General features: G+C 46.1%; 1 protein-coding gene across 2 annotated transcripts in view; it reads left to right on the top strand.

Annotated features, from left to right (window-relative positions):
* Nucleotides 1–867: 867 nt before the first annotated feature.
* Nucleotides 868–19,011, top strand: part of AMOTL1 (angiomotin like 1) — a 149,761-nt gene continuing 131,617 nt past the window's right edge. For both annotated transcript variants that reach the window (XM_061143935.1, XM_061143902.1), the window contains exon 1: nt 868–994. In XM_061143935.1, the coding sequence (XP_060999918.1) occupies nt 898–994 (97 nt within the window). In that variant the 5' untranslated portion in view covers nt 868–897. The remainder of the gene's footprint in view (nt 995–19,011) is intronic.

Here is a 19,011-nt window from a genome sequence, read left to right as displayed (position 1 = left end):
TTATCACAACGATGCGCAGTCATCCATAAATTACTTAACTTCTGAGCCTCAGTTTCCCTACCTGTGCACTGAAGACATATTACCTTCCCTGCTAGTCTCTTAAAAGGAAGAAATATTGCTTGGAATGGAGTCAGAATTCAGGTTCAAAGGAGAGGATTGGGGGCGTTGGAAACCATTGCTTGCTGCAGGGAATATTCAAGCTCTGAAACTCCTGCATCTCTCCAGGAGAAGCACAGGGAAAAAAAAAAAAAAAAAAACACGATTTCCCAAGCACTGGAACAGGACAGACATAATACAAAAATGCAGAAATCATTTTACAACTGGTGACGCGCTCGTTTGTCATAAATGGTCAGAGAGGGTGGGGGTGGGGAAGATGCCCTCCCACCGGGAGTCAGGAGGCAGCGCGCGCGCCACTGCCGACAGTGAAGGCCGCGGTCGCCTAGCAACGGGTAGCGGGGATGCGCACGGGCGCTCCATCGGGTGGGCGCAGGGAGCTCGCCGCCGCCGCTGTTGCGCGCTCTCGGGCCTCCGGGACCCGCCAGGAAACTTTGGGGATCCTGGGGGCCGGGGCGTCGACACTAGACCCGGGGTTCGCCGCGATGCGCCCCGCGGGCTGAGGACAGAGGGGGAGGTCGCTGTCTGGCGCGCCGGGCCGGGGAATCCATGGGCTCGCACCTACGGAAAGTTGGCGCGCACCTGCCTGCGCACAGAAGACGCTTGGTTCCTGGGCCGAACTGCTCCCCGCCAAGTTTCTTTGACAATTTCTTACCCCCAGTGGATCTGGCATCTGGAACCCCGTGAGGCCCCGGGTTCACGGATTCCCGTCCCTGGGAGAGAGAAACGCGCGCTTTTCTAAGGGACCTGCGCGGTAACTGATGTTTAATCGATTCGCCCTGAATGGTTGAGATTCTATTTTTGTTTTCTGCTTTTCTTCTTTCTCCAGACAACGAGTTTGTGGAAATCTCTCCCGTGCTCTACAGCCCGGAGGAGTTCGGTAAGTCTACCCCTTTTGCCTTTTCTTGTCGGAACCCAGCCTGGGAATCGCAAATTTGGTGGGCACCCGGGTCCAAGACCGAGGGGCGGAGAGAAGGGGCTGGCCGGGGGACTCTTGCCCTGCTGCACGTTCCTTTCGCGGTGAGAACTGGCTTTTTCCTGGAGCGTATGCTTTGGAGGGGGCGGGGGCGGGGAGAGTCGTGTGTGTGTGGGTCTGTGTGTCTGTGTGTGTGTCTGTGTGTGTGTGTCCAGGTCTTTGGTGATGCTCCCAGGAGCGCGCCACAGCAAACTTCCTGATCTGCGGGCCCCTGGAAGCAGGCCGTCTCATTCTGTCTGGAAGGATGCAGCTAGCCGGTAAATGCCACAAGAAGGACATCGTGTGGCTACTCCCTAACCTGAATTTAATGAAGTCCAGGGCCAAAAACGTTCTGGTAATTACATTTCAAGACCTGGGAGCTGCGATCGTCCTTGACTTCTGTTTTTCCTCCAGGTGTCTGGGAATAGGGCATTTCATCCTCTTCTGCCTGTCATTCTAAGTGTAGATTTGTGGTGGGTGAGCCAGGACACACTTGTCAGAGACAGACTTCCTCCTGTGAAGAGAAGGACATTTGCGTTGTCGGGATACCTCCGAGCATTCCTGCCACCCAGTCTCATTTGCTAGCTTAGTGGTTGACGGTTTTGTTTTTCTTCTTCTTTCTCAGTCTCTGTTTCCTTAAGCCGAGAACAATCTGGGCTGTCAAGTCTGTCCCTGCTGTTCTTTTATCACCAGCTTGAACATCTCGCCTTCCTTCCGTGAAATGACAGCTGTTTAAAAATGTTTATCCACAGTGAGGCTCCGAGCCTTGGGTACCATGTGTCTGATCATCCTTTCCTCCTGGTCTGTGTGTCCTCGGCAAGACCCACGCTGGCTAAAGAGAATTAAATTCCACCGCAGCAAGGACTTTCATCCATTTCTAGGAGCCAGGCACCCAAAATAGGTCTGGATCAAGGGAGGCATTCTGAGGCAGGGAAGAGGACCTTGTGTTATTCAAAAAATGTGTTTCTGACAAGTTGTGAGGCAATCACATCTCTGGAAATGGAATCACGAATTAAATGCATGAACAAAACTAGCTTCTGAAGGTGCACTGTAGTGAGCCTTTTTATGAAACGGAAATGACATCTAAACCGTAGCTTTTCATGAAGCAGTTTCTGAAGAGGGCAGATTCTTGGTGATCTGCTCCACTTGTGTTTAATTGTGTTAATGACACCAGCATTGGTGCTTCACGGTGTGACAGAAGCTGCTTGGTTCTCTTAAATTATAAATAAGTGTCAGCCATGGCAGAATGAGCAGTCCTTGCTCTGAGAAACCACCTGTATAAACACCTAAAGGTTTGAATTTGCAGAATGATTTATGTACATGAAAGGCCCAGGTGATTGGTCCTCATTTGTTTTCATCTCTCCCTTTGGGACTAACAGACTGGACGCCCAGCTGAGGCGCTAATCAGTAGGGGGAGCCCTTCAAATTAGTAGTAGAAACTCAGAAAGCAGCATTTTTTCCCCTTCAGCTCCTCTGCGGGGAAAGCCCAGTTTTTTATGAGGAGGTGAGAGTGTTACAGGAATCCCGGGGTTCCCTCCTGGGCTCTGGGATGCAAGATGATTGAGAATATAAAATAATATAAAACACAGAGTCAGAGTTTGAGACCAAGTTTCTGGCTGCTATGCTTTTCCTAGTATAGGCTTGTGCTCAGTCGTGTCCGACTCTTGCAATCCCATGGACTGCAGCCCGCCAGGCTCCTCTGTCCATGCGATTCTCCAGGCAAGAATACTGGAGTGGGGTGCCATTCCCTACTCCAGGCAATCTTCCCCACCCAGGGATTGAACCCGTGTCTTCTGCGTCTCCTGCATTGATGGGGAGATTCTTTACCACTGAGCCACCTGGGAAGCCCTTGCCTGCTTTAGTAGATCTGTTAACCAGTCTGTTTTCTCATCTTTGAAAAGCAGGGGTTGTGCCAAGCAGCCTCTAAGGCATCACCCAGTTCGAGCCTCCTGAAATCTTAAGCCAAAGGAGGCGTGTGGCTGTTGGGTGTTTATTGTTTACACCAGGTGCCATGCTGCTTGGGTACATGGTGTCTCCAGAGGGACTTCCTCTTCCTGACAGAGCAGCTCATTGGATGAGACTGCATTGTTTCCATGCTATTCAGGTCAAAGAGGGAGCTGGCATTTTTTTCCTTGGAAAGAATCGTGATACTTTTCGGTGCTTTCCTTAGACACACAGCAGGAAAGAGTACCCTACAGCAGTTGATGAGCTTGTCAAGCAGCCATCCTTTCTGAAGCACAGAAGAGCACAGATTCACCCCTTGGCCAGGATCTCAGGGACCTGGAGAAGAGATGGAGGGAGGCCATGAAGACTTAGTTTGAATTCTATCACTGCACTGACCTGTGACCTTGGGCAGATGACAAAACTGCTCTGAGCCTCTCAACCTAATTGCAGACCTTGCATGACTGTGGTCAATGGTGTGCGTAAAGTCTTAGCCCCACATGTTTTATGTGCAGATATTCAGGAAGTGCTTATGGCTGTTAATTTATTATTATTCAGTTAAAAGACACATTCCCAGTGCATGAAGAATGGACTAGCTCTCACCAATTGTCCCAACGTATTAACTGAAACCATTTTTATTTCTAGAAATTCCTCTGTAATTTGCTTATTCTTCAAACAGATGCTCAGAAATGGTGATCAGGTCATTTGAATTATTTAGTGATTTGTTTTGGAGCTGCATGTGGAATGGTGTTCCATCCAGGGTCTTCAGTGACAGTCCCACTACTTTCTTGTGATGCAATAGGTAGACTGCTTCAACTCCAAATTTCCTATCAGTCTCCAAATAAGCCATGATTAGCGCTTTGGGGCATTTATTCTCAGTGTTGCAGCAAGATCACATAATGAATTTAAGTAACCAAAAAGGGGTTTTTGTTCCCCTACACTCCTACTTTCTGCCCTCTGACCACCCTGAGGCATCTCTTGTGCCCCCTAGACGTGCGTCACACTTCCTGTTTCTCAGGCCTGTGAGTAAAATAAACTTTTGTTTCCCTCTACAAAACAAAAAGGAATTTTTGAAAAGGCAGTGAAAATAGGAGTCTAACTCGAGATGAATGCTGTGTTGAAGGTGTCTTCTGATGGAGAGTCCAGAAATATGCCATCTCTCTTGTGATGGTACCATTTTCTAGAGGCAAAATCCTCATCGTCTCTCCATAGTCCTTCTATAGCCCCGTGTGTAGGTAGAAATGATGGCCATCGGAGAGGGTAAGAGAGAATGCATGGAGAGTTGGAATGAACCCAGGTGTGATCATGTCTGCCCCTGTCTAATAACCTTTATCAACTTCCTACTACCTGGAAGATAGACATTCGGTTACCCATGGGGTAACGTCCATCATTTGCATCATTCCCATTCACCATAACCTTCTGTTTACATTGAGCAACAGGACAGTCTAAATGCAGCTCAGGCTACATAATACCTCCCCTTCTCTCTTCCTCTCCTGGCTGGCTCCTACCCTTCCTTCAACACTCAGTCCATCTGTTACCTGCTCCTAGGGATTCTCCACCCTGCTCATTAGAATCAGGGGAACTATTAAAAGTCCTAAGACCAAGTCGTAACCCAGACCAATTATATTAGAATCCCTGGAGTGTGGACCTAAGCATCCGTATTTTATCACTGTATGTTTTAAAAACTGAATCCCAAGTAATTCTGGTGTGTAGCCAGGATTGTCAGCTACTGTATGAGGTTGTGGCCACTTCATTCTTCTTTGCAGATCTAGCAGCCAGCCCAGTACCTGGTACAGGAAATGCTTATTGAATGAGTGAATGAGGGTCACCTCTGAGATGCTTTGTCTTTTCATAGTTGTATATTCTTAAGATGGAACTGTCTGTTTGTCATACCAATGCCTTGGGGCACTTGTATCCTTCGACCTGTATCTCTCTCATCTGTTCATTCCTTAGGCTTAATCGGTTTATTTTGTTTCTTAAAAATTGAAATTTTAAAACCACTTTTTAGTATAAAAGTAGTACGTGCTTACTTTAGAAAATTTGGGCATTAGGAAGAATGGAAGAGAGTCCACTCCCTCACCACTGAAAAGCACATGGACATGGATGGGTCACTGTTTCCTTAACTTTTCCTAATTTTCTGCCCTTTGGGGTTTCTTGACCCTCTGAAATGCCTCAGTGTGTTCAGTTGATGCTCTTTTTTGCTCAGACCCTGTGAACTCTCCTAAGTCCCCAAAGGAATGTTCATGGGAATAGCATTCTTGAGAGACCAGGGCCAGTGCCCCCAGGGCCAGTGTACCATGAGAAAGGGTTTTCTTGTGCTATTCTTGCCTTCCTTATTCAAGCAGGATGTAGGGGCTTTATTACAATAATTGGTAACAGTTATGTAACTTCTTTAAAACAGTGAATGTTTGCCAGCCCACCCCCTTGCCCTCCTAAAACGGGATGAGACGGCACTGCTGGATAATAGTCCTTACAGTCTGTCAGAGTGCAGCAACTGGGACGTATGAAAATAGTCAGGATAGATAGATGAACTGCTGCTGTAACAAACAAGCTCAGATGCAGTGACTTAACACCATAAAGGTGCTGTTTGTTGCCTGTATTGTAGTCAAGTGTTGAGTTGTCGGGGGGCTCTGATCCATGTAGTCATGGAGAACCCCAGGCTCCTTTCCTGTTTTCATCCATCCTACTCTAGAGCATCAGATTCCTTCCCTGGATGCTTTACATACATTTGGCAGACAACTGAATAAGGTGAGCGGGACAAAGGTACACTCACCGATGGTTGTCTCAGCCTGGGGGTAACACACTCACCTTCCCTTCAATTCCAGAGGTGGGAGCTAGTGCCATAGCCTCACCCAGATGGAAGGAGGCTGGGAAATGTAGTCTAGTAACAGCCAGAGAGAAGAGGAGCGCACTAGCATTGGTGATCACTAACCATCTCTGCCGGCCACGTCTCTTACAGCTTTAACCATAGTGACTGAGCTACATCCTGGTCTTTGTATTGTTTAAGTTACTGGTTCAGCTGCTACAACCAAGGCTAAAATAACAGTGAGTGAAACAAGAAACACATTAAATTGTCTTTCACTTGGAGCATAAGCAGTTCAGCGCTGATATGGTGGCTTTGTCATCCTTTGATAACCTCAAATGGAGTTTCCCTGCTGTGGGCTAAGGTGGCTGCTTCAGATCACACCATCACATCCCACATTCCTGTCTATAGGAAAGAGATAGGAAAAGTGGAGGGCATAATCTAAAAGCTGCTCACATTGTTTCATTTGCATTCCTTTGACCTGAACTCTAGTTAGATGGCCATACCTTGCTCCAAGAAGGCTGGAAAATCTGGGTGGGAGTAAGTGGAGTCTATTACTGGAAGGATGACTGAGTCAGATGCAGGGGGGAAAAGCTGCTGGATAACCAGTAATCTTTTCAATCAGTTCTAGGATGCATGTCGTAGTGGTTGAGAGCATGGATTCAGAGTCATACTGTGTGGGCTTCAGTTTGATCCCACCTCTTATTTGCTCTGTGACCTTGGGCAGGTTACGTCATCTATATCTCTGTTTCCTAATCTATAAACTCATGTGTCAGCTCTCTTCTGATGCTCTTCCAGACCCACTTACCATCCGTCACCACCCTGCTCAGTGCCCTGGAAAACTTACCTTTCTGAATGGACACCCCTGGCTTCCCTTTTGGCCAGTGAAAGGTACCACGAGGATGTGGGAGGGTGGAAACCAAGGGATGTCAAGGTACTTAGTCCCTTCCTGTGCGGCCGTGGGATAACACGGCTGGATCAGTCTAGGCCACTGCTCACTCTCCTGCAGCATCTGATCCTGCTGGGTTCTGGAACCTCCCCTTCTGAATGAGGGGTGGCAGCCACGCCCCATCTGGCTCACCCCCAGTTGCTCCCCCATTGCCTGTTTTCCCTTCTCCCTGCCCATCACACTCTCACCAGCAGGCCCTTCAACTGCTTTTTTCAGAGCATACCACCCATTTCCTGTTGGGACTCTCTGATATGATGGGGATAATAATAGTACCAGCCGCAGACCATAGTGGTGAGGAGCAAATGGGTTTTAGAAGAAACACTTGTATGTCGTCGTTGTTCAGTCACTCAGTCGTGTCCACCTATTTGTGAACCCAGGGACTACAGCATACAAGGCTTCCCTGTCCTTCGCTATCTCCCAGAGCTTGCTCAAACTCATGGCCATTGAGTCAGTGATGCCATCCAACCATCTCATCCTCTGTCGCCCCCTTCTCCTCCTGCCCTCAGTCTTTCCCAGCATCAGAGTCTTTTCCAATGAGTTGCCTCTTTGCATCAGGTGGCCAAAGTATTAGCGCTTCAGCTTGAGAATCAGTCCTTCTGATGAATATTCAGGGTTGATTTCCTTTAATATTGGTTGGTTTGATTTCCTTTGCAGTCCAAGGGACTCAAGAGTCTTCTGAATGTCCTACCCATCATTAAATGTTTACTATGTTTCATGTCCCTGGGCAAATGCCCTGATCCCTACAGGCATGGTCAAACCTTCTGAAAGACCTGGTCTTTGACATATAAATTAAATAATATGGCCACTCATCTCCTCTTCTGCACCTTGTGTTAAGATGATGCAGCAAGAGGTTGCAGATCTGTTCCTGCAACCAAAGTTTCTTCCCTCTCATCCTGTGGGGAGAAATAAGGAGAAAGGTCCCAGACTTTTATTATCATTCACTTACCCTGTGCTGGGCTCTGTAGGGGTGTAAACAGTCTACCCAGCTTCCCAGCTTGGAGTTTAAATCATGCCTCCCACATTGATAGCCCAATAACAATTCCAAGGATTTTCCTGTGCATGTTACTAACAAATTGGGCTTCCCTGATGGCTCAGTGGGTAAAGAATCTGCCTGTAGTGCAGGAGACCTGGGTTCAATCCCTGGGTCAGGAAGATCCCCTGGAGAAGGGAATGGCTACCCACTCCAGTATTCTTGCCTGGAGAATCCCATGGACAGAAGAGCCTGGCAGGCTATAGGCCAAAGGGTTGCAAAGAGTTGGACACGACTGAGCAGCTAAGCACACATTACTAACAAATCAAGTCTTTTTCTAAAGCTACCCTCTAATTTTAGGCCCAATAATTCTCAGAGGTGCTTGTTCACATCCACACAGTCAGTTCTGATTGCTCTAGTCTTTTGCCAAGGGAGGTGGAATCCAGATACACCTTATGGAGGCCAGTAGACACCTTGGTAACTGCTCACAACCTCTTTCTCCAGAAACCAGTGACTCCACGACACAGCCATCGCTGCTGCCGCCTCTACTCATGACAAAACCCAGGGCTTGGTGTTCGCCTGCCCGGAGCCTAACTGCTTCCCGGTGGCCTGCCTTGGGCTGGCCAAAGGGCTGAGGGCACCGCTCTCCAAATGCTGCAGAGTTGGCCCAGGGCTTTCTAGTCACTACACAAGTCCCCACTCACCTAGGGGCCACATGCCCGGCTCTGAGTGGGTCTTTAAATGGCCAGGGCCCTTCACTCCACCCCTTGATTCCGCCTCACATCTCTGCACCCTTCGAAGCCCATCTGTCCTGCCTTCCTCCTCCCCCGGCTGCGGCTTCTGAGAGGGAGGGAGTTTTCACTCCAGTTTAACTTTTCTCAGGATGATTGACTGTGGAAAATTCAATTCTCTTCACAGGAAACCTCACCCTACCGCAAGGCACGGTCTGGCCTCCTGGCTCCAGCAAAACAATCACAGAGTAGCTCACCATTGTTACAGTTTCCTAAATCTGGGCACTCAGCCTCTTGCATGATTGATCTCCTTGAGTTTATCAGCTCGTTTCAAATGCAGAAGAACTCACTGAGGCAGAAGGAATTATCTTCACCTCATGGAGGAGGAAACAGAGGCTCAGAGGGATTAAGTTATCTGCCCAACGTCACACAGCTAGAGGCAAAACTTCCACTCGAAATAGAATCTCTGGCTCCAGAAGCAAGTCTCTGTTTCTTGGAGAAGAGAATACAGAAGTTGCCCTCCTCCCAGGGGGATTGGAGAAGGAAATGGCAACCCACTCAATAGTCTTGCCTGGAAAGCTCCATGGCCAGAGGGACTTGGCGGTATAGAGTTCACAGCATCGTGAAGAGTCAGACACAAAGGAGCATGCATGCAGGAGGATTTGGTTGCTATAAATGATGTAAAAGTAACTAGCGCAGGGCCTGATTGCACAGTTGATGCCTGTAGGATACGTTCTTGTTGAATAAATGAATGAATAGTAGGTGCGCAAAGCCGTGTGTGTGTGTGTGTGTGTGTGTGTGTGTGTGTGTGTGTATTTTTTCCTTTAGACCACCAAATAATGATTAATATATTCCAAAGGAATTTTCCATAATGGGATCTGAAACGGCAATCAGAAAAACTCTTCCTAGCTTCCATCATTCAGTTCCCGCACTTCCTACTCCGTGTTTCAGCAGCGCGGAGCCCCTGGGACAGGAAAGCTCCTCCGGTTCCCGGATGTGCCGCCGCCATTTCTAAGGAAACCAGACCTTGGCGGCCGTGCAGCTCGGGGCAGGGCAGGGGCAGCCTGCGGGGGAACGTCGGAAAGTGTAACTGAGGGCAGGTGGACTCCGCCCTGGGTGTAAAACTCACCCCAGTTCCCCTGGTGTTTGTCGGAGAAGTGATACTGCTCACTGCCCAGAAGGGGAGGTTTTATTTCAGGCCGTTTTCCTTGGGAGAGAGAATGGAGCAGGCAGGAGAAAATGAGACTCACTTCTGGGGGGTAAATGGTTATCTGTGCTGTGCTGAGTCACTTCGTTTGCGTCTGACTCTTTGTGACCCCGTGGACTGTAACCTGCCAGGCTCCTCTGTCCATGGGATTCTCCAGGCAAGAATAGCGAAGTGGGTTGCCATGCCCTCCTCCAGGGGATCTTCCTGACCCAAGGCTCGAACCAAGAGTCTCTTGGCAGACAAGTTCTTTACCACTAGCGCCACCTGGGAAGCCCAAATGGTTGTCTGTCTAGGCTAAAAGAGCAGAGGTATAGAATAGTGGGATAAAATTCACACACACACACACACACACACACACACACACACACACACACACACACGCAAATGGAAAGGGCATTTTCCTTGCCAAAGAGATATTTTACTAGAAAAATATAGGACTGTGTCCAATTATTCCTGAATGTTAAACACAAACCACTTAGAAACGATGATATTTCATCAATTGTTAAAGACTTCCCGACTCTAAAGAGTGTTAAATAACCAGCTTGATCTGTTCGAGAATGCTGTGCTTACAGGTTTCTGGGTCACATTTGTACTGGATGATCTTTCTGGACTATGTCCTGTCGGTCTGGGTTTCTTTCAAATCAGTCGTGCCCCTGGGTGGGCACATTAAAGTGGCCTGCTGGGACTTGTGGGCTCTCTCTCCTGGGTGTCCCTCCCCTTTTCTCCTTTCTCCCTGCATCTGGATCTCTGTATACCCTCTCCCCTGTGTCTGCCTCAGTTCCCCTCTGTCTTTTCCTCTCCCTTTCCCCTCTTGCTGTCTCTTTCCTGTTCCCATCTGGAGTTGGAATACAGACAGAAAAGCCAGTGGTTGCCTTGCCAGGGCCCTCTGCCAGAAAAATGGAACAGGTCAAATTATAAAAAAAAAAAAAAAAAAGGATTAAAAAAGAATGCTCTTTGGCAAAATGGGGGAAACAGATGTTCAGGAGTGGTTTTGCTGTCTCGGGCTGTCAGTTGAAACACCTTCCTTACAGAATAGCTAGATGCAGGCATTCATCATCATGTCACATGTGTGGTTGTTTTAACATCAAATCTGTATATGTATATGCTCTTGTCTCTGCTTAATTCTCATCCCCCCATCACCTTTACAGCCCCAAATCCAGAATAGGCAAGATTACTGACCACCTAGTAGCAAGGTTTATTTTCACCCTCTTTTCAGAGGGGTTTTTTTTTGGAGGGGGCACTAGAAAATTTTCTTGTATCTATTTACAAATTTTTTAATTGAAATATAGGTGACTTACAATGCTGTGTTGGTTTCAGGTGTACATCACAGTGATTCAGCGCTCTCTCACTTGCTCTCTCCCCCTCTCTTATTTATTATATAATTTTTCAAATTCTTTTCCCTTATAGGTTATTACAAGATATTGAATTCCCTGTGCTATACAGTTGGCCTTTGTTGGTTACCTGTCTTATATACAATGGTGTGTATAATCCCAAACTTCTAATTTATTCCTTTTCCCCCTTTCCCCTTTGGTAACCACAAATTTGTTTTCCATGTCTGTGTGTCTATTTCTATTTTATAAATAACTTCATTTGTACTATTTTTTTAGATTCCACACATAAGCAGTTTTGGTCTTTGTCTGACTTATTTCACTTAGTATGATAATCTCTAGATCTACCCATGTTGCCCCAAATGACATTATTTTGTTCTTTTTTAAGGCTGAGTAATATTTCACTGTATATATACCACATCTTCTCTATCTGTTGACGGTCGCTTAGGTTGCTTCCTAAGGTCTTAGGTCTTGACCTAAGCCAAGCCTTAGGTCTTGGCTATTGTAAGTAGTGCTACAGTGAACACTGGGGTGCGTGTATCTTTTCTAACTGCAGTTTCTCTGGGTGTATACCTAGGAGTGGGATTGCTGGATTTTAAGTTCAGCTCTGTTTTTAGTTTTTTAGGGGATCTCCATACTGCTCTCCATAGTGCTTGTACTGATTTATATTTCCACCAACAGTGTAGGAGGGTTCCTACTCTCCACACCCTCGAAGGGTTTCTTTTAAAGACCACCAGGATGAGTGGACACTGGAGCTGCTTTCAGGTCCCTGTTTAACAGTAAATATCATATGGAACTTCAGGTTCTTCCAGGTGGCTCAGCAGTAAAGAATCTGCCTGCAATGCGGGAGCCTCAGGAGATGGGGGGTTCAGTCCCTGGTTCAGGAAGCTCCCCTGGAGAAGGACATGACAACCCACTCCAGTATTCCTGCCTGAAGAATCCCATGGACAGAGGAGCCTGGTGGGCTATAGACCATAGGGTTGCAAAGAGTTGGATGTGACTGAAGCGACCTAGCATGCACTCACAGGTTCTTAAGAAAATAGAGAAGGAGCTGGTGTGTGCAGAACCTGGTCTGAGAAGACCCATATGGAAAGTTCATGGTCGAACTTTGGGACCATGTTACAAGTTGGGACTTGTAACCTGTCAGGGGTCCTTTGCTTCTGCCTGCCAAAGGACTGCTGTTGATCAAAAATAGAAGTCCTTTATGTAGCCCTGGTGGTGGGCCAGTCAGGCACCTGAGAGCTCAGACTTGTCTCCTTTAAAAAGAACATTTTCCTTCTGGCTCTAAAAGCCATTTCCACCGCAGACTCAAAAGAGAGAGTCCAGATTCTGAGCATTTTCATAGACTAAGGAGTGTGGCCAGCAGTTTCTGTCCTGGGCAGATGCATGTATGGGTTAACCTCATGTGCTCACCTGCAGCCTCCACCTCCAGTGGTTCTCCTTGTCGTGTAGGAGTGTAACTGGGACCCAGTGAGTCAGCACATCTAAAGCACATGGAACAGTGCCTGACAAATGACCAGCATTTAAGAAAGTTACCCTCATTGCCCTGCTTTCCTTTGTTCCTGTCTTCCTTCACTTCCCTCATCACTTTCAAGTATGTTTTCCTTCCCTGCGCTCCATTCTGTTTCTTCTCCCCTGTTCTGTTCATCTGTACTGGTGCTTAGTCGCTCAGTCATATCTGACTCTTTGCGACCCCATGGACTGTAGCCCACCAGGCTCCTCTGTCCATGGCATTTTCCAGGCAAGAATACTGGAGTGGGTTGACATGCCCTCCTCCAGGGGATCTTCCCAACCCAGGGATCAAACCCAGGTCTCTCACATTGCAGGCAGATTCTTTACCATCTGAGCCACCAGGGGAGCAACTCTGAAAGAAAAGGACAAACGGGATCAATCACAAAGGTATAAAGCTAGAGCCATCACAGGCCCAAAGAGTGCCTTAGAGCAAAATAGAAAAAAGCATTCTCTCCAAGTGGATGAAAAGCAGAGACTGTGCTCCCATTTTCATGAGTAGAGGGCAAGCTAGATTCTGGCTCCACGCCTCTCTCTCATACACACTCTCAGCCAGGCACGCTTGTGCAGTGAGCAGCTTATATAACTGGACATGGTAGCCCTGATTCCTCTTCCCCAACCTTCTCATGGATTTTTTTTTTCTTCCTTTTCTGGAAACTCTTTCAGTGTTGTGTAAATACAAGAAAGCCCAAATTCTTCTTGGAGTAATTCTTTAAAAGGAATTTCCCCCAGGACTTCCCTGGTGGTCCAGTACTTGGGACTTCCTGCTCCCAGTGCAGGGGACCTGGGTTCAATCCCTGGCCAGAGAACTAGATCCCACAAGCTACACCTAAAAGATACGGCACACTGCAATGAACAATCAAGATCCTGCAGGTCACAACTAAGACCTTGCGCAGCCAAATAAATGAATAATAATACAAGAAATTTCCCTGAAATTATTTACATGTTTTTCCCAAGCTCTGATCTCCTGAATAAAAGCTGTGTCTAAAACTTGCAATACTTATTCCAATAGTTAACCAAAATTTATTTACTCCAGTTCAAATGGCATTATAAAATGCAGTATATTAATAATAAGAAGAGTTGGAACTTCCCTGATGGTCCAGTGGTTAACAATCTCCTCCTTGCAGTGCAGGGAACATGGATTTGATCACTGGTTGGGGAACAAAGATCCCATATGCCTTGGGGCAACTAAGCCCACATACCTCAACTACTAAGCCCAAAGACTACAAACAGAGTCTGTGCCCTGCAACGAAAGACCCTGCGTACCACAACAAAGATCCCACATCCCACAACTAAGACACAGTGCAGCCAAATTACTCACTTAATTAATTAACTTTACAAAGAGTTAGTATTTGTGGAGTGCCTTTCCCATATTATGTGTCTCACTAAGAACTTTATGTCAGGCATCTCAAAACAATCCTGTGAGGTAGGCGCTATTGTTTCCCTGACTTGACAGATGGAGAGCAGGAGTTTAGACAAGTTCAGTAACTTGCCAAGTCACATCTGGGAAGTCGTGGAGCCAGGGCTTGAGCCCAGCTCTGTTCTCTCTTGCTGAAATTCCTAACCTCTGTCCTCAACTCTGGAGCAAGTTACTAGAACCTAGACTCTTGATTCTCAGTGGCAGATTCTTGGCAGAACCATGATTTGCATCCAGGCTTGTTCTGGTTAAGTTGCTAAGTCATGTCCCACTCTTTGCAACCCCATGGACTGCAGCATGCCAGGCTTCCCTGTCCATCACCATCTCCCGGAGCTTGCTCAAACTCATGTCCATTAAGTCGGTGATGCCATCCAACCATCCAGCCATCCAAGGGGAACATCCTCTGTAGTCCCCTTCTCTTCCTGCCCTCAATCTTTCCCAGCATCAAGGTCTTTATCAGTGAGTCAGCTCTTCGCATCAGGTGGCCAAGGTATTGGAGCTTCAGCTTCAGCATCATTCTGTCCAATGAATATTCGGGGTTGATTTTCTTTAGATTGATTGGTTTGATCTCCTTGCTGTCCAAGGGCCTGTTTGACTATAATATGGGCTGACCCATTTATAATACTGCCTACAGCTTACCAGACACAGCAGGCTGGGCTTGGAGACATGAGGGTGAATAAGACCTGATCCTTCCCTCAGAGACTTGATAACCTAACTCGAGGAGAAAGCTCAATAGACAGAAAAATTACAATTTAGGAGCTCTGGCTTCTGTAGGCCAGTGGGCACCTACTGACTGTGTGATGTTGTGCAAGTTATCTGAGCTTTCTAGGCCTCAGTTTACCCATCTTTGATATGGGAAGGCAAATACTTCATAGGGTAGAGATGCACTTATTCATTCAGTCGTGTCCGACTCTTTGCGACCCTTTGGACTGTAGCCTGTCAGACTCCTCTGTCCATGGGATTTCCCAGGCAAGAATCCTGGAGTGGTTGCCATTTCCTCCTCTAGGAGATCTTCCCGACCCAGGGATTGAACTAGTGTCTCCAGTCTGTCCTGCATTGCAGGTGGATTCTTCACCCGCTGGGCCATCGGGAAGGCCCTCATAGTGTAGAGGGAAGGGGTTAAATGAGATGATCTCTGCAAACTATGTGCTTAACACATATTAACAGTTGGCGCTCCATGAGCGTTTGCAGTTACTTTTTATGGTGATGAGTGCTATAAGGGAAGTGTTCAAGGAGGCGTGGGACCCCAGGGAAGATGAGCCTGACTCAGCCATGGAGGTCAAGGGGAAGCCAGGCAAGCTTCCTGGAGGAGAGCTACCCTTCACAGCATGAGCTGCAAGAGGAAAGATATAGGGCGTGGAGAGGTCATGTCTGTGTTAGAACAGTTGGCAGCAGCTAAAGTCAACTCCTCCTCTAGGGTCCCTGAAACTGAGTTCTGAATGCTGGGGTGCAGGTGAATGAGGAGGAATCTTCTCCCTGGTACAAGCCCAGTTTGGGCATGGAAACTCTACAAAGTGAGACTGTAACTTCATTAATCCCTTCCTCAAATTCTGTGCAGATCCTGTGGGGTCTGTTTGTCCCACTCTTATATATATATAAGATACATATATATATATATGTATAATGTATATATATATATGATAATTCTCTTCCTTTGTAAATATTTTTATTTATTTATTTGGCTTAATCTGGTCTTAGTTGCAGTACACGGGAGCTTCCATCTTTGTAGCATGCTGGATCTTTTAGTCGTGGTGTGCAAACTCTTAGTTGGGGCATGTGGGACCTAGTTCCCTGACCAGGGATCAAACCGAGGCCCCCTGCACTGGGAGGGCGAAGTCTTAACCACTGGACCACCAGGGGAGTCCTGTGTTTGTCTCACTTGTAAAAGGCCCTCAAATTTGGAATTGTAGGGTTCAGTGGGACAAAGCTGTTAAACCATGTTCTTTTGAATTTCACTGCTTTTTCCATTATTATCATCATTATTTTTGAGACTGTCAACTTGACATTCCAGACTGTTTGCCAAATGAGAGACCAAGGGATCCTCTAAAGCAAGTTTAGAGATATCACCCATGTAGGCAGGTAATGACAGAGAATGAGATGGTTGGATGGCATCACCGACTCAATGGACATGAGTTTGAGTAGGCTCCTGGAGCTGGTGATGGACAGGGAGGCCTGGTGTGCTGCAGTCCATGGGTTCGCAAAGAGTCGGACATGACTGAGCGACTGAACTGAACTGATTATTATAACAGCTTCTTTGAAGAAACTGAAACCTGATTTCTTGTTTCTTGCATCCACTTGTCCATGTTTTCCCTTCTAGAGCTTTCACATCTTTTTTTTTTTTTTTTACTATGACGAAACATAAGGATACATTTTATATTAGACTCACACAAATTTGAATATAAATATAACTAAAACAGAAGTTTTGTGGAATAGCAATTACCTCTTATTAGATTACCTGCATCTGATATTTTCCATTTTGTTCTATTTTATTTATTTAAAATGTTGATTAACTTGTTCAATTGATTTTCAGTAATGGGTTGCCTACTACTATTCGAAAAAGAATGCTCTAGAGGTTTTATAGCAAACAGAGTAAATCTATTCCTCTTTTCTTTCTGAAAGCTCTTGAGATATTCAAAGATGGCTATCAAATTGTATCTTAATCTTCTCCCTACTACCTCTAATTTTAAAATTGTAATTGATTTACAATATTGTGCTAGTTTCAGGTATAGAGCAAAACGATTCAATTATACATATATATCTATATTCTTTTTTCTATTTTTTCCATTATAGTTTATTACAGGATAATGAATATAGTTCCTTGCACTATACAGTAAGTCTTTGCTTATCTATTTTACATACGGTAGTGTGCATTTGTTAATCCCATACTCTCAATTTATCGTTCCCTCCTCCACCTTTGCTTACCATGTATTTCTTCTGTTTGTGAGTCTTTTGCTGTTTTGTATATAGATTCATATATATTATTTTGTAGATTCCACATTTAACTGACATGATATAATATTTGTCTTTCTCTGACTTCACTTAGTATATAATCTTTAGGTCTATCCGTGTTGCTGCAAAATGGCATTATTTCACTTTTCTTGTGGCTGAGTAATATTCCATCGTATATATGTACAACTTGTTTATCCATTCATCTGTTGATGGATACCTAGGTTGCTTCCATTTCTTGGCTATAGTAAACAGTGCTACTGTGAACACTGGGATGTCTATATCTTTTTGAATTATGGTTTTCTCTGGATATGTGCCCAGGAGGGTGATCGCTGGATTATATGGTAACTTCATTTTTAGTTTTTAAAAAGACTTGCATATGGTTTCCCACAGTGGCTGTAGGCCTCTTTTTTAACATGCTCCGTTTTCCCATCCATTCCCATCCTGCTCAACCTCTACCAAGTGCTTTCTGAGAGATTTTGGTTTTAACTTGTCATTAAGAACTGAGCCTGACCTCACGTATAACCCGACCAGTACTTGTCATAGTGGGATCATCAGAACCCTTGACCTCAAAACCCCACCCAAATTAATTTGTTGTTGTTGTTTAGTTGCTCAGCTGTGTCTGACTCTTTTTCAAGCCCATGGACTGTAGCCCACCAGGCTTCTCTGTCCATGGGATTTTCCAGGCAAGAATAGTGGAGTGGGTTGCCATTTCCTCCTCCAGGGGATCTTCTTGACCCAGGGTAGAACCCGAGTCTCTTATGTCTTCTGCATTGGCAGGCGGATTCTTTACCACAGAGCCTCCAGAGATGCCCACTCAAGTTAATATCACTCCATTAATCAGTACCCATTGGGTATGCTTATTTAATTTTTTATGTACCCAAAATGTCTAATCAAAAAATCATTCATATTTTTCCAATTTTGTCTCTAAGAGTCTCTGGAGATGTGTTTCCTAGTTGAGATGTGGGAGAGACTCAAATCAAGATGCCATCATTCATATTTCCTGGATCCACCAACCAAATGTTCTTAAACTCAAGACATGTCAAAAGGGAATTTCCAGGCGGTCCAGGGGCTAAGACACTGTGCTTCCATTGCGGGTGGCACGGGTTTGATCCCTGATCAGGGAACTAAGATCCTGCATGCCACACAGCATGGCCAAAAGGAAAAAAAAATGTCAAGAAGAAGCTGTGTGTCTGGCACTGTCTGGCACATCAATAATTAAAATACCTCTAAAATAGCTATATTTTGAAAAAAAAAAAATGGGTAACAGATTAGCAATCATTCATGTGAGTCATGAATTTCTCACAACCCTTTGAGGCAAATACTGTTGTAATAACTACTTTCTCAAAAGAAGAACACCTGATCTTGAGTCAATTAATTTGGCCAGTCATATAACTAATAAGTAACAGAAGGGAAGTTAAGCCCAGAACCATCTCAGTCCTCAGCCTGTGTTTTAAAATACTTAACTGCATCCCACAGACTGAAAACCACTTCTGCTGATTTCAAAAGAGATAATGTATGTAACATGCTTCCCCCTACCCCACACGGACTCAGTCGTGCACGACTCTGCCACCCCACGGACAGCAGCCCACCAGGCTCCTCTGTCCATGGGTTCTCCAGGCAAGAATACTGGGCTGGGTTACCATTTCCTACTCCAGGGGATCTTTCCAACCCAGGAATCAAACCCATGTCTCTGACATCTCCTGCATGGTCAGGCAGATTCCTTACCAGTAGCGCTACCTGGGGAGCCCTGTAACATACTTTGGGCAGTGCATTTGTGGGGGCTTAATAGAGCTTATTCCTTCTCCTGAAGAAAGAGAAGAACTTAATAACAAGTTTAGGTCCCTAGCAGCCCTTAAGAGACGAGAGAAAGAAAGTGTTAGTCTCTCAGTTGTGTCCGACTCTGTGACTCCATGGACTGTAGCCTGCCAGGCTCCTCTGTCCATGGGATTCTCCAGGCAAGAATACTGGGCTGGGTTGCCAGTCCCTTCTCCAGGGGATCTTCCCAACCCAGGATGAACCTGGGTCTCCCACACTGCATGCAGATTCTTTACCATCTGAGCCACAGGGGAAGCCCAGGAGACAACTGTCTGTATCCATCACTGTCTGCACGGGGTAAGCCTCAGATGGCTTTGCAGTGG

This window comes from Dama dama, chromosome 1 (genome assembly GCF_033118175.1).
Source record: "Dama dama isolate Ldn47 chromosome 1, ASM3311817v1, whole genome shotgun sequence".
Lineage (NCBI taxonomy): Eukaryota > Metazoa > Chordata > Mammalia > Artiodactyla > Cervidae > Dama > Dama dama.
The sequence above is the reverse complement of the archived record's forward strand: the minus strand, read 5'-3'. Positions and strand labels throughout refer to the sequence as shown.